General features: G+C 49.2%; 1 protein-coding gene across 1 annotated transcript; it reads left to right on the top strand.

The window, feature by feature from the left end:
- The first annotated feature begins 225 nt into the window (after positions 1-225).
- Positions 226-14,199, top strand: LOC123605074 (putative KRAB domain-containing protein ZNF788). The gene is made up of 4 exons (XM_045491400.1): positions 226-357; positions 7,812-7,938; positions 10,836-10,893; positions 11,476-14,199. The coding sequence occupies exons 1-4, from the start codon at positions 355-357 to the stop codon at positions 11,510-11,512; spliced, it is 225 nt and encodes a 74-aa protein (XP_045347356.1). The 5' UTR covers positions 226-354; the 3' UTR covers positions 11,513-14,199.
- Positions 14,200-15,899: the final 1,700 nt, after the last annotated feature.

Below are 15,899 nucleotides of genomic sequence, written 5' to 3'. Positions count from 1 at the left end.
GGCCTGGGGGGATCTGCCCAATTTGTGGTCACAGGGGCGGTGCCAGGACTACCCTCCAATCAGAACGGGAAGGGCCGAAGGCTGTCCTATCACGGTGAGGAAGCGAGGTGGCTTGGTAACGTCCAATTGGGTTGTGGGGGATTATCTTCGGAACCCATCCATTCAGGTTACAAGGACTAAAGGATCAACCAATCAGGAGCTGGGGCCTGTACACCATCCAATCAGGCCCGAGCGAGAGCCCGGTGGGTGTGGCTCTCCGCCTGGGCGGCTGTTGCAGTGGGATCCTGCGCTGCCGAGGTTGCGGGTGTGCGCGGCGTAGGAGGACGCCCCGAGGGCGCGGAGCGGGGCCCCGAGATGGTGAGTGCGCGGGCCGGAAGGGCGGATGGGACCAGCCGGACCTAGGTGGAAGCGGCCGCGGCGGGGTGTCCCCATCCCCAGGGGTCCGCACCTGGGTCCTGGGCGGTTGGAACGGAGAAGGGAGGCTGGGGGAGGGCAGGGGGGAGGCCTGGGATTCGGGGAGCGTGTGCGACGACCTGACTAAGCAGGAGTTTGCGCTCCTCGGTGGAGGACAGGTAGAGACTGTCCGCGTAAGTTGTCACATAAAGGAAACTATTTGTAGCCATAAGGCGGCCTCAGGAAATAGCTTCTGAATCCGCGACTCCCTAGCGGGGACGGGGCGGTGGGGGTGGGGGGGAGCTCTGTCGGGGGCAGTCTAGGCGGGCGTGAGGTTGCTCGGACCGAGCTGGAAGACGTGCCCAGAAAGCACGCGTGCAGTGTGACGGTCACGGAGCCAGAGCTGCTCCCGGGGGCTGAGACTTGGACGTTAGAATCGAGCGGAGGTAAGTGTGGGACGTGGGGCCGGGGCTGAGCGCGCGCGGAGGGAGCAGGTGCACGCGCATGGGGTCCTGGGCTGCGATCTCGGGTAAGAAACGCAGGGTTTTCTCACTTTGGAAGCCGCGCGGAGAGTTTCACGGGTTTGGCTGTTTGCTGGCCTGGTGCAGACTGTCAGTCTTTGCTTCCACGCTGTTCCCTTCAAGTCGTAAATGGCTGAGATTGCTTTTCTGTTTTTCCATTTCTTTGTGATTCTGACCCGGACCAGGAAGTTCTGCAAGGGATATACTGGGCAATTAGAGCCGGAGAGGCGTAGATCACGGAATGGAGCTGGGGTCCTAAAATGATTGCTTTTCTGGGCACCCCTTAAACCCGCTGAGCTTACAGGGGGACCCACGGTGGACCTGTCACCCAACCAACCTGAGTCCTGTGCTCTGATGTGGGAAACAAAGGAGCCTTTGGGCACAGTACAAGCAGACAGCCCACCCCCCCACTCCCAGCAGGTGGGGTATGTGTGACATTCCTCAGGCACCTTTAGCCGCTCAAGAATGAAGGAAAGAGAAAAACAAATGGTTAACTGATTGAGATCACAGTCTCCAGGGTGTGAGTTGCCATCAGCTTACAAAAGTCTCAGGAAATTACAAGGAAAAAGTGAAATCTCCAGGAACCTACATCGACAGGGGGACACTGAGCATAAGACCCTGGAGTGTCTCAAGAACCCTATAAAAGGAAAGAAACCAGGCAAGAGAGGTGTGGTGCTGACGTTGGGGTTCCCTGAGGCCAGCCTGTCCCCCTGTCCCCAGGAGGGGCTGTGTGTGGCTCAGGCTGAGAGCAAGCCCACGTTCAGGGGTCTGGAGGAAGGAGAGAAGCCAAAGCAAAGCGGGACCAGCCAGCATTTTGTGCCCCTTGGTCACGGGGACAAGCCGCTGAGCTGATCACAGATGAGGCACAAAGGGTGGGTGTGGGGGGTCTGCGCGTGGCCCTGTCGTGGGTGAGCCAGGGGGACTTCCTGTGAGCCTTCTCCTGATCTGACGGGGGAGGGGCCCTCGTGCAGCCTGCTGTTTTCCAGACCCCAACAGGGTGGGGGAGGGAGTGCCTTTCCCTTCCACTGAGGTTTTCCTGGGAGCACAGGGCTCAGGTAGGCGTCTCCATGTCATCTGTCACCTGTGAGCAGGACCTGTCACCCTGTCCAGCTCAGCACGGATGGCTCTGTCCTCCGCCAGCCTCGCGTTGAGCAGGTGTAAAATGCCCGAGTTCTTTCTGCCTCCTTTCTTCCCCTTCAGGGCAGAGGGTGGTAAGTGTGTCAGGTCGTTCCTGTCCCTGCTGACCCGGGTTACTGGGGGCTTTATCCAGAGAGCGTCCCCTGGGGAAAAGCGTCTCAGGACAGAACTGTCCTTCTCCATCAGGGATGGGGGGGGGGTCTGCAGGGGGCTCCACACCTTCATGCCAGGCGGGTGGAGTCATGCATCAGAGGATTGATCCAAATGCTGGTGACAGTTCTACGCAGGGTCCAGAGGTGGAAAAGTGTCTTCCTGATCTGTCCCCTGGGAATTGCCGGTGTCAGAGACGCACACAAATTCTGTGAACTGAGCCGGGTTCAATTCTAACGGTGCCAGGTCCCTATTCTCTGAAAGGGATAAACAGCTTCCATTCATGGGAAACCACACAGGGGCCCTGGAGCCGCCCCTCCCACTGTGGCCTTGACCTCAGGGTGGAAGCCGTGATGCTGCATCTGGTTGTCCACACAGCAGCTTGGGGTCCCCGTGTCATTCGGATGACCCGGGTTGCTGGAAGCTGGGGCCTCCTCTGGGCTGGGGACCGGCCACCCCCAAAGCTGGGCCTGGTGGGAGGCGAGGGAAGGTGCGGTGGGGTCTCGCTCGCCTGCAGGTGGCCTCCAGCCCCCGGGATCAGTGGGGACCAGTGGGGAAGGGGCTGGGGCCGCCCTGGGGTGTCTCCCGAGGACCGGTGTTGGCATTGTCCAAGGGGTTGTGGGGTTAAGTGGGATCTGTGGAAACAGGAAGCCTGTGCAGGTCAGACTGAGGGAAGGCTCCTCGGGGTCAAGTGCCATTGGAAGGGTCATGAACACAGAGCGTGTAGGGTTCAGATCCTAAACTGGGAGGGTTTCCCCTCTGGTGAGATTTGTGGCCCCAGAGGCGGAGGTGCAGGGCGTGTGGAGCTCAGAGTCCAGTCCCCAGGGGTCTCTGGTCCCCTCCTTCCATCCCAGAGGACCGGTGTCAGCAGGGAGAGCTTGGCGCTCATGGGGGGACTGGGTGTCACCCTCTGCACTGGGGTGTCATGTGTGGTGTGGGCGCCGTGGGTGACCCATCCGAGCGGCTCCTGCTCTGGTGCTTGGCCCGTTGTTCCTGGAGAGGCTCTCGCTGCCCTGGGAATCCAGTGTGGGTGACACTTAGGACTTTTGTCCCTTGGCCATACCTCTTTGTGCTGGCAGCTTTCCGTGTCGTCACCCCCCAGCAGGCGTCACTCGACCTGATCTCTGTTGCGGTGCGAGAGGGGAATGTCAGCAGTGCCACCGGTGATGTGTGGCTGCCCAGGGCTCGTCTGTGTCTCTCGGGCGGGTGCTTGCGGCTCAGTGTGTCCGGTGAAGCCCTCCGTCCCGGGATGATGGGGCGTGGGGTCTCCGGTTCCTGTTTTCCTTTTGTGGGCTTTCCTGCTGCCGGCAGTGTGGTCTTGTCTCGTAAGTCCTTTGCGCTGGGGGGACATTGCATGTTGTAGCTGGTAAGTTACACGTTAGCAGGAAACGGGGTGCGGAGTGTGAACCACATGTCGGTTTTGGGGCCCGTCACTTGCGACTTCATGGCGTCCAGCTCGAGTGTGTGACACGGGGTCTCCTGGACGTCACACGTTGGTTTATCTGATTCCTCCAGGGCTGAGCATTTCTCACGTGTGGGTTCGCTCTTCTGTGGAAGCGTTTCCAGCGTGTTGTGACCTGTAACTCACATGTCTTCTTCCTCATCTTCTGTTTCCTTCACGTCCTGGGGACATTCAGGCTGTTTCATTTCTGCCTGCTGTGTTTTCTCCACGTCAGGGTGTATCCTTTCTCTGGATTCTCTGTACCCTTCGCGTTGTTAGTAGACTTGTACTTCCCCGTCTCTTCCTGTGTAGACGACCGTCTTTTGTTCTGTGGGAAAACTCCTCCATCGCGCAGGTCTGATCACACGTGCTGGAACTTTCTGTCCGTGTGTTCCTCTTGTTTCCAGTTAAATCCACCAGACTCGGTTATTGTCCGTGAATCTGATGATCCCTTTTACCCTTTAGAAAACCAGTCTTGGGGCGCCTGGGTGGCGCAGTCGGTTAAGTGTCCGACTTCAGCCAGGTCACCATCTCGCGGTCCGTGAGTTCGAGCCCCGCATCGGGCTCTGTGCTGACCGCTCAGAGCCTGGAGCCTTGTTTCCGATTCTGTGTCTCCCTCTCTCTCTGCCCCTCCCCTGTTCATGCTCTGTCTCTCTCTGTCCCAAAAATAAATAAACGTTGAAAAAAAAAATTTAGAAAACCAGTCTTCCCTGGCCCCCTGTGTCCTGGTGTCCCTGTCTCTGCCACCGCCCTGCGGCACTTGCCGTGCGGACATCCACTTGCCTAAATCAGGGGCGACTGATGTCTCCCCTTAACTATATCCTCATTATGGGAATCGATGGCAAGTGGGAGATACTTGTCCTGGGAGATAAGAGCATCCCCAAGTGCATCCTCCAGTCCAAGATAAGGAACGTGATCCCATCCGTTATTTCCACAAGTCCGTATTAAGCGTATGGAGTGGGGTACGCTGTGGTTTAAGGAGCGATTTTGAGATCCCAGTCACACAGGATTGGTCAGGGTGATAGTTGAGTCATGCAGTTGTTGGGGAGTCCTTCCCATTTTCCAGCTGATCACAAAATCCTGTGTCCATGGGTTCCTGTCATTATCCCTCTAGAGACACAAGCATGGAGATTGTGTCTACATGAGCTGTATGGTGGTTTCTCTGAAGCTGACCTCAAGTTGTTCAGGATCGGTTTTCAGGACTTGAGGAAAAAGGGCAGATTGGTTTTTAATGACTTTAACTCAAGAGAATGGACGATGGGAACCCTAGTTTGGAGAACTGTAGCCAGAAATTTGAGGAAACCAGACGAATTCAGGACCTAGTCTGGTTTCTAAGAAATAGTATCAAAGTCTAATACCTACAAAAATGTGTTACTGAAACATAATTTTTTTCTCTCTGAATTCACTCTTATTTCCAGAGATAGCCAAATCAAGAACAATTCATTTGTAAAACAGGTCCAGTTTTAACACAATGGCCTACTTACTTACAAAAGTTCAGCAAGAACAGTGATTGCCCATTTCAGGGTTTGTTTGTTTGTTTCTTTCTTTCTTTTTTTTTCAACGTTTATTTATTTTTGGGACAGAGAGAGACAGAGCATGAACGGGGGAGGGGCAGAGAGAGAGGGAGACACAGAATCGGAAACAGGCTCCAGGCTCTGAGCCATCAGCTCAGAGCCCGACGCGGGGCTCGAACTCCCGGACCGCGAGATCGTGACCTGGCTGAAGTCGGACGCTCAACCGACTGCGCCACCCAGGCGCCCCAATGTTTCTTTCTTTCTTTTTGAGAGCTTGGTTTACTTAAAAATTTTATAAGGAATTTCTAGATTGAACTTTTAATAGCCCCTTGAGGGCAGAAGACAAGCCAAATATTTTCTTTCTTTTTATATATATACATTAAAAAAAAATTTTTTTTTAATGTTTATTTTAGAGAGAGAGAGAGTGAGAGCATGAGCAGGGGAGGAGCAGAGAGAGAGGGAAACAGAATCTGAAACAGGCTCCAGGCTCTGAGCTGTCAGCACAGAGCCCGATATGGGGCTTGAACCCACAAACCGTGTGATTGTGACCTGAGTCAAAGTCGGACGCTTAGCTGACTGAGCCACCCAGGTGCCCCTCAAATATTTTCATTAGACTTGTCTTCAAGGCCTGTAGGTTTATGTGATTTCCTCTTCTCAAGGTCCCCAAACTATCCTGAGGCTTCCTGCACCTGCCTGGTGTTGACTTTCTTTACTCACCTGGTAAAGCTGCTGGAACTCTGTCAGCAAGGCATCAGGCCAGTATTTCCAGGAGGCTTGATTGGTTCCAGTAAGCCTACCTTAATTCCTTCATGCTGTCTGCTTATTCTGAGTCTATGCAGGTCTCTGTCAAATCTAACATTCCAGTCAGAGCCTTAGTAAAATAACCAATGTGTCCAATGGTGTCCTGTTACAAGGAGAATACATTCTCATTGAACTTATGCAAAAGGAGGGAGGGACTCAGCACTCAGATGTGTAGGAATGTGTTTGCTTGTAGATCAAGATGGCAGCTGCATACATGGGAACTAAGGAGTTAAGGGGGGAATCTGACAGAAGCAAGGCTGCCGAGACTCAGCCAGCATCAGGAAAGGGTCCCAGCTGAGTCCTTCACATGTGCGGATTCACCACGGCCGAGCTGCCATTGCCACCTGTGCCACTCGTTGGGAATCGACCTTGGGAACAGAGTGGAGAGGAGAGGAAAGGAAAGGGGTCATTTGGCCTTACAGGTCCAAATGGTCCAGCCTTGTTCACCCTCAGACCTACAGACCATACCGGGGAGCCCCTGAGATAGAGAAATTTGCTGCCTGGTGAGTAAATATGGTTGCACCTGCCAAAGGGCAAAAAGAAAGTGGCGGGAGTCAGGGATCCCCCTGAAGGGCAAGAGGGGAAATCCCTCAGCCTTTTGGGCAAGGGCAGTGCCATAGACACCCCCTGGAACCGGGGATCCTCACCAAGGAGGAACCTCAAGTGGAGGTTGTCAGCTGCCCAGAGAACTCTAGAGTCAGTCCATCAAGGGAAACTCCCAGAAAATTCCTAGAAAATCCCAGGCGAAGCCCTGTACAGCAGAGGGTCCCTGTGAAGGCCAACAAATGTGGGGTGACCTGATCAGGGGGAGGCCCGCAGGTCAGGTGGTGAGAGAATTCCCCCAAGACAGAACGGAGGAGATGGGAGTTTGCTGAATACCCTGCAAGGGAGCAGCGGGCAGGATGGCAAAGGAGAGATCGTCTGCCGGGAGGCGGTGTTGAGGGGCTACAGTTATGGGGTCATGAGGGAGCATGAGAACTTTTGGAATGCTCCCTGTGTGGGACCTGTGCCCGGTTGTAAGTCGCAGGGGTTAGTTAGGGCCTGTGGCCATTTCGAGGCAGGTCACTCAGGAGCCCGTGTGCATTCAGCTGTGTGCTCACTGTGCCCTTTGCTGCATATCTTTCCATCTCAGGCCTGTGCCTGAAAGCGGCCCATACGCTATGATTCTTCCTCTTGTGTTAAAGTGAGGGGTGGCTGTGTCCCCAACAATCCCTTAGGGACTCTTCCTTCTGGTGCCCTTTTCCTTGAATTCTGGGCCCTGGGTTAAATGTTTGAGCGGCCCTGCTGACTTCACGTTTCTTAAGGCCCCAGATTCGTCTTACACATCAGGTGTGCCAGGCGCCCGGGCCCTGGCCTGTGTACCGTGCCCAGAGCCCAACCAATCTGGGGAAAGGGTCGTGTCTGCCTGTTGGAAGAGAGGGGACTCCAGCAGGCTTCTTGACTTGTTCCTTCCAGGGCGAGAGCTGCTCCCATCAAGCAGCCCTGGAATCTGAGTGTCCACAGCATCCTGACATTCTGGTTCCAGTTCTTGGAGCTGACGAGGCATAATCGTCTTTGAGCAAGCCAAACATGTGTCCTGATATCTGGGTTGTCCAGTGAATATTTCATTTTTCAATCTGTACAGTACCGGTCTGCTCAGATGTGTCTCAGTATAAATAACCCAGTAAATTGGGTGTGTGTAAGTCCATGTCAGCTGTTGTCCTCACCCTCTGTTGTGACTCAGGAGTCCTAGGAATGGAGTCAGCTCCCCGCCTGTCACCCACACTCTTCATTCTTTAACCCACACCCTTCATTCTCCCACACACGTGGGTGATGATGGCACTTTGCAGCAATAGAGTGTATGGTATGTTTCAGGCCTCTGTGGTCTTTGAGGATGTGGCTGTGAACTTCACCCCAGAAGAGTGGGCTTTGCTGGATCATGGTCAGAGGAACCTCTTTAAAGATGTGATTCTGGAGACCTGCAGGAACCTGTCCTCCGTGGGTAAGGATGGCTCCATACCTTCACTTGGCTTTTCAGGAAGAGGAAGAAAAGGTCAATATTTGCAAATTATATGACACTGTACATAGAATATCATTAAGGCTTCACTAATTAGTATTAGAAGTAAGAAATGAATTTATAAAAGTTGCAGAACACAAATATTGTAGAATCTGTGCATTTCTCTATTTACTACCAATATAGCTGAGAAATTAAGAAATCAAACCCATCTTCAAGTAGTTCAAAAACCATAAAATATTATGTTAAAAAATAACCAAGGAAGTTGAAAGATCCATACTCTTGTAGGTATAAAACATTTAATAAATACACTGAACATGACACAGTAAAGGGAAAGCTATACCATTATCATGGATTGTATGGACTAATTTTTTTGAAAATGCCTATACTATGAAAAGCACTGTATATATTCAGTGCAATCCCTGTCAATCATTTCATGAATAGCATTTTTGAGAGGACTAGAGCAAGAAATTCTAAAATTTGTATGAAAACAGAAAAGATTCCAAATAAAGCTATTTTGAGAAGGCATACCAAAGCTGAAGATATAACAGTCCCAGATTTCAAACTACACTCAACAAACTAGTATAGTACTGGCACAAATCCAGACACTAACATCAAGACAACAGAATAGAGAGTCCAGAAAGAAACCCAGGTTAAAAAAAAAATTTTTTTTAACATTTATTTATTTTTGAGACAGAGACAGAGCATGAACGGGGGAGGGCCAGAGAGAGGGAGACACAGAGTCCGAAACAGGCTCCAGGCTCCGAGCTGTCAGCACAGAGCCCTACACGGGGCTCGAACTCACAGACTGTGAGATCATGACCTGAGCCGAAGCCGGCCGCTCAACCAACTGAGCCACCCAAGCGCCCCAAGAAACCCAAGTTTATATGGTAAAATAATCTACAAGGAAGGATCTGAGACTGTACAAAGGGGAAAAGACTGTCTCTTCAGTAAGTGGTGCTGGGAAAATGAGACAGCTACCTGCAAGGAGGTGAAACTGGGCAGCTTTGTACCCCTTACTTGAAAGGAAACTCAGTATGGATTAAACACCTCGGTGTAGGACTTGAACGCATACATGTCTTAAGACAAGATGGAGACACTAAATTCGTGGATATCAGCCATAGCATTATTTTTGTGGAATCATCCCTTCAGGTAAGGGAAACAAAAGGAAAAATAAAAAATTGAAAGAGGAACATAATACACATTTTCTCACAGAAAATATACAGATGGCCTCTTGGCACATGACAAGCTGCTCAGTATCACTAATCCTCAAGGAAATGCAAATTAAAACCAGGTGAGCTAATGGCTAGTATGAAAGAAACAGGAAGTACAAGTGTTGGTGAGGATGTGGAGAAAGGGAAACGCCTCATTGGTGGGATTTCAATGGGTGCAGCCAGCTTGTCAAACAGTATGGAGTTTCCACAACAAAAGGAAACACAACAATACCCTATGGTCCGTAATTTCACTTGTGGGTAGTTCACCAAAGGTAAAAACCACGACAGTAAGATACGTGCACCCCCACGTTCACTGTGCTCAAGATACCTTAGCAACACAGGAGTCCTTCAACAGATGAATGGATAATGAAGACGTGGTATCTACATACAAGGGACTGTCCCTCAGTAATATAAAAGGGACAAATTCTTGATGTTTGTGACACCAAGTAAATAAGTCAGACAGAGAGACAAATAAAACAGGTTACTTATATGTGGAATCTAAATGACAAAATGAACAAACAGCAGAAAATAGGAAGACTTAAAACTCTAGGGAACAAATTGGTGTTTGTGAGATTGGAAGGGCATTGAGAGGTGAAATCATGGAGGGGATTGAGAAGAACAGATTTGCACTTATTGAATAAATAAGTCATGGGAAGGAAAAGTAGAGGACAGGGAATATGGTCAATAATTTTGTAGTTTTGTATAGTGACAGCAATTACACTTTTTATGGTGAGCATTTTGTAATGTATGCAATTGTTGAATCCCCATGTTGCACACCTGACATGAATATATAGGTCAGTATGCTTCTACCAAAAAATGAGTGAGTGAATGAATGAATGAATGAATGAATAATAAAAAGTCCCACAATTATCAGTCATCATGACTGTGAAGATGAAAGTTAGGCCCATCTTCCAGATTGCTTGTTGTCCTTCAAACCCTCCCTCCTGCTGAGCTCTTCTCAGGGGCAGGGCAGCAACCACACACACCATCTAATCTCCTAATGGCAGCTGAGCAGCTCAGGCAGGCTCCACCGAAGGCCTCTGTGCCCTCAGACTGGCCAACCCTCGGTTGGACCAGGTTCTGGAGAAGGGATTGGCGTTCGGATGCATCCATTAGAAATATGGCTCAGGCTTTGTATGAGCAGGGTGATGTTTGCCATTCACCTGTCCTCCCTGTTGGACTTTTCATCCATTGTAGCCCACATGGCCAGTCTTTCTGTCTTCCTGTAGAGGTAGGGTGTGGATGTGTGTGTCTTGCCCAGTTCCTTCCTAACTGCCTCTTCTAATAAGTCTTATCTCCACATTAGTCTGCATCTAGTTTGAAGTATTTCTGGATGAACGTGCTGCCATTTCAGACACTTTATTATTGTCAAAGCCCCAAGTCACAAGGGTCCTCAGAAATTTGGTCCATGACCATTCTTCCTCATGAAGTTCATTTCCATTTCGGGATCAGTATATGAATAGAAGCAGACATATGACCTGTTTTTTAACCTTACGCATCAGGTCATTTCCACGAAATTCAACTAGGCTTGTAGTTGAATTCTTGTAGTTTCTCCCAGTCAAGGTAAAATGAGTGCATCAAAGACTTAGCAGAATTCTTTGCAGAATGAGCCTCTGAGTGAAGAGAAAATACTAATGTTTACAAAAAATGATTCCCGTTCTGTGTTTGTAGAGAAGCAGAAATTTCACAGCAGTGGAGATCTGACCCAAATGCAGGAAGGGCTTTTGAGGTGAGTGACGCTTGTAAGGGAGGAATGGGGAATGTTGGCGATTGTGAGACTAGCCTGAAAGTAGAGAACAGGTGTAAACCTAGCACAACAATCGTGTAGTCAAAACTTTCACAAAACGAAGTTTTTATAAATGCATTCTAGGTATTGATCATCTGAAAAACCATTGCGTTGTTAAAAATGGTCAGGGAAAACTATAGGTAAGAAACCCTGAACGTTATGACTCTATTTGAGTCCTCAGGAGAACAGTAAGCTTGAACCATTTTGCAATCATGCAGACAGTGCCACAACCATAGTCAGTCATTGAAAATGTCCACTATGTAGTCCAATAATAATTAATAAGCATCAATAGATCATTAATTATTAAAGAGATCACTTCTAATCACTATTCCCTTACCATGTATCTTCCTATTTTGAACAGCAGTCCTTTGTTGGAGAGTGTCTGTGAACGTTTTGAAGGAGATCAATGTGGAGAAACCCTGAACTCGATTACAAGTCTTACTGTGCATGAGGGGTGTCCTACTGGAGGCAAATCCTGTGAATGTGCTAAGTGTAGGGAAACCTTCACAGATGGTTTTTTCCTAGGGAATCTGCAAAGATCTCACCCAGGACTCAAACCTAGCCCCTATGAGGAATGTTGCCCAGCCTGCAGCTCCATCACGAGCCTCAGCACTCATGTGGATGCAGACCTTGTAGACAAACCCTATGAAGGTCAGGACACCGGGAGAGCATCAGAGACATACGCAAAGAGTCTGAGTAGTAAAAAATCTCTAGAGTGCAAGAAATGTGGAAAAGCTTTCACTTGCATTTCTTCTTTTCAGGGTCATGTGCAAAATGACCGTGTACAGAGGGTCCATACATGTGACATGTGTGGGAAAACCTTCTTATATCACTCCTTCCTTACACGTCATATGAGAACTCACACCGGGGCTAGAACCTCTCAATGTCAGGAGTGTGGGAGAGCCTTCGGGTATGAGTCAAGCCTGCAAAAACATGTGCGGACCCATGCTCGGGAGAAACCCTATAAATATCAGCCGTGTGGGAAAGCCTTCCCTGGTCAGCACACCTTTCTTGTACCTGGGAGAAGACCTACAGGGGATGGATCCTGGGAATGTAAAGAATGTGGGACAACTTTCAAGATACGTCTACATTTTGAATGTCACATGACCACACACAATGTAGTGAAACCCTATGAATGTGGGGAGTGTGGCAAAGCTTTCAGGCATCACCCAAACCTGCGAGTACATATGAGGACACACACTGGGGAAAGACCCTATGAATGTAAGGAATGTGGGAAATCTTTCCAGAGGTATGGTCATATTAAACGTCACATGACCACTCACAGTACATTGAAAACCTATGAATGTAAGGAGTGTGGCAGATCCTTTCGGGATCAGTCATACCTGCAAGTACATATGAGGACGCACACTGGGGAAAGGCCCTTTGAATGTCAGCAGTGTGGAAGAGCCTTCCGGAATCACACAGACCTGCGAGTGCATATGAGGAGACACACTGGGGAAAGACCGTATGAATGTCAGCAATGTGGGAAAACCTTCAGATATCATTGGAATCTGCGAAGTCATGTGAAGATACACACGGAGGAGAGACCCTATGAATGTCAGGAGTGTGGGAAAACGTTCAGGTATAAGTCATGCCTGCGAGAACATATGAGGACGCACACTGGGGAAAGACCGTATGAATGTCAGGTGTGTAGGAAAACCTTCAGATATCATTGGAATCTGCGAGAACATGTGACAATACACACAGGGGAGAGACCCTATGAATGTCAGGTGTGTGGGAAAACCTTCAGGTATAACTCATGCCTACGAGACCATGTGAGGACACACACTGGCGAGCAACGCTATAAATGTGTGCATTGTGGAAAAGCCTTCAGTCGCAAGTGCACCCTTGTACTACATACTGTGAGAAATCACGCAGGGGTGGAAACTTGGAATGTAAGGAGTGAGGGGAAGCTTTCAGGAAACATCGACCTCTGAACATTACAGGACCACACACAAGGTAGTGAAACCCTATTAATGTCAGGAATGTATGAGAGCCTTCATGTATCACACTGATCTATGGATACATATGCAGACACACACTGGGGAAAAACCCTGTAAATGTCAACACTGTGGGAAAGCCTTCACATCTCCTTGAAACTTGGGAGCACATATGAGGACACATGCTTGGGAGAGATCCTATGAGTGTCAGCAGTGTGGGAATACCTTCAGGTGCCCGTCACTGTGGAAGTACACATATGGACACATGTTGGGGAGAGACCTTTTGAGTATATAGAGTGTGGGAAAGTTGTCAGCTGCAAAATGTTCAAGTCATTTGAAAACACACAGCGCAACTAAACCCTATGAATGCAAGAGGTGTGGGAAGGCATACAAGTTCTTCTCATCTCCTCGAGTGCATATGAAGAAATACCCTGGGGAGAGATCTTGACAAATCACCGATCCCTTCAAGAACACACCAGGCTGCACAGTGGACAGTAAGCCTTTGTATGTAAGGACTCTGGTAAGACCTTCGAGTGTCCCAGAGACCTGCATGTACATGTGATGACCCTCAGTGGGCAGAACCTTACGAATGACTGCTCTGTGGGGAAGCCTTCAGTTGTCCCTCTTCCCTTCAAGGACACACATAAACTTAAGCACCATGGAAAAGCCTTCAGGTATCCCAGGAATCTGTGAGCATAGACACACTGTGGCATAGCATTTATCCTCCTTTAAATTCTTATTGAAAATGTGAGCCAGTACAATGGAGATGATCCTGAATGGACACAATTTTGGGAAAACTTCAGGTATAGAACTTCATGTATTTTGTTCATGAAAATTCAGGCGGGAGAGAAATAGTTTCATTGTTGTGATTATGGTTTTGAGTTTCCAGGTGACTCTTCCTTGATTGGGACCCTAAGTGTATGAATTCCTAGTTCGTGTCACTGATATGAACACTGATGGTTTTAGCTGGCCTTCTTTGTCCTCTACATTTGTGTGACCTAGATGTTGTTACCTCAGACTTGAAGTGATCACACGGTTATGTACCACATGTCTCTTTCCCATTACAATGTCTTTTGGACTGGATGTGATAAAAAGGTGTCTGTTGTTGGTGTGTACATACAACTTTATATACTTCTACAAAAAAAGTCTTGAATTATACATTCCCAAAAGTGCCTGTTAAATTATCATGACATGAGACCCCTCATTGTTGAAAGTTATTTTCAGTCCTCTGTTGTGATACCGGAATAATCTGGTTTTGTGTCTGCTCTTCTTTTCAGTCTTTATTAGTGAAAGATACATTTTCACATCACTTCTCTTTTTCTTCAGTTTAAAAATATTTTTTTAAATGTTTATTTTAGAGAGAGAGAGAGAGAGAGAGAGTGAGTGAACAAGTGGGGGAGAGGCAGAAAGAGTGGGAGACCCAGAATCCAAAGCAGGCTCCAGGCTCTAAGCTCACAGCACAGAATCCAATGCAGGACTCAAATCTATGAACTGTGAGATCTTGATCTGACCCAAGTCAGACACTTAACCATCTGAGCCACCAGGTACCCATTTTTCATGAAGTTTAAAATTATGATATTGGTTTAGCTTTACTGGGACTAATTATTGGTGTCTTTGGTTGATTTGGTTGCAAATTATGACTTTGAAGGACATCCCTTTGGACCATGACTCAGTTTTGCCTTTTTGTTTCCATGAGCAGTGACTAGAGTGGAAATACAAGTGGGGTTCTTTCCTCTTTCCCCCAGGAGGTAAAGTCTGTTGTGGGTTGGGGATGGGTGTCCATCTTCCTGTCAAATCCCTGTCTCCGGGTTTCCCTGTGATCAGCTGAATCCCACCTGGTGAAAGGAGGGAGGACCACCACATCCAGGGGTAGTAAATCTCAGAATGGAGATCAGGGGGCTCACCATGGTCCCGGTAGGTAAACTCAAATCGAACAGGCTGAGGACACTTTAGTGCAAAGTGCTAACAAGAACCAGGAGCAGTCTCAGATATCCTCCAGCATCTTCAGTGAAATGGAACCAGGCTTTGCTTTTTTGTGTGACAGAGATGAGCAAGAAAGCCCACTGTCCAGATCCCGCCCCTGTGGTGAAGGACAGATTTGCTGGCTCAGTTCCCCATGGCCTTGTTCCTCAACTCATGGATGCTCAGAGTGTGGGCCACCCACAGTTCAGGGGCCTGTGGAGAGGACAGTGGCCTGGGTAAAGTTTGGGTAGGAAAGGGGTGTTGTTGGGCAGTGTCAAATGAAGAATCCGAATTGAGTAAGGAGAGTCCTGTATTGAGCGGAATGATTGCATAGCCTGGGTGGGGGGATAGGCACTGTTGCACTGGGGGCAGGGGCCGTGTAGTGGGAGCAGAGTTGCTGTTGTATTAGAGGCAGTGACTACATCAATGGGGAGAACACGGTGATCATAAGACCTGCAGGTGTCTGAAGGCAGGAAAGGAGTAAACAAACCGGGCATAAGAAGGTGTGGTGCTGACATGGTGGTTCCCTGAGGCCAGCCTGTCCTCCTGTCCCCCAGGAGGGGCTGTGTGTGGCTCAGTCTGAGAGCAAGCCCATGTTAAGGGTCTGGAGGAAGGAGAAAAGCCAAACCATAGTGGGACTAGCCAGCTTTTGTGCCCCTGTTCAGTGGGACAAACAGCTGAGCTAATCATGGATGAGCCACAATGTGTGGACTTGGGAGGTCTACACCTGGTCCTATCATGGGTGAACAGGGGGACTTCCTGTGAGTCTTCTCCTGGTCTGATGGGGGAGGGGCCCTCGTGCAGCCTGCTGTTTTCCAGACCCCAACAGGGTGGGGGAGGGAGTGCCTTTCCCTTCCACTGAGGTTTTCCAGGGAGAACAGGGCTCAGGTAGGCATCTGCATGTCACCTGTCACCTGTGAGTAGCACAGTCCCTGTCTAAGCACTGATGGCTTTCTTTTATGCCAGCCTCATGTTTAGCAGGCATAAAGTTACTGAATTCTTTCTGCCTCCTTTCTTCCCCTTCAGGGCAGAGGGTAGTAAATGTGT

Source organism: Leopardus geoffroyi, chromosome A2 (genome assembly GCF_018350155.1).
Source record: "Leopardus geoffroyi isolate Oge1 chromosome A2, O.geoffroyi_Oge1_pat1.0, whole genome shotgun sequence".
Lineage (NCBI taxonomy): Eukaryota > Metazoa > Chordata > Mammalia > Carnivora > Felidae > Leopardus > Leopardus geoffroyi.
Note: the sequence above shows the minus strand (reverse complement) of the source record. Positions and strands in the feature narration are given on the sequence as shown.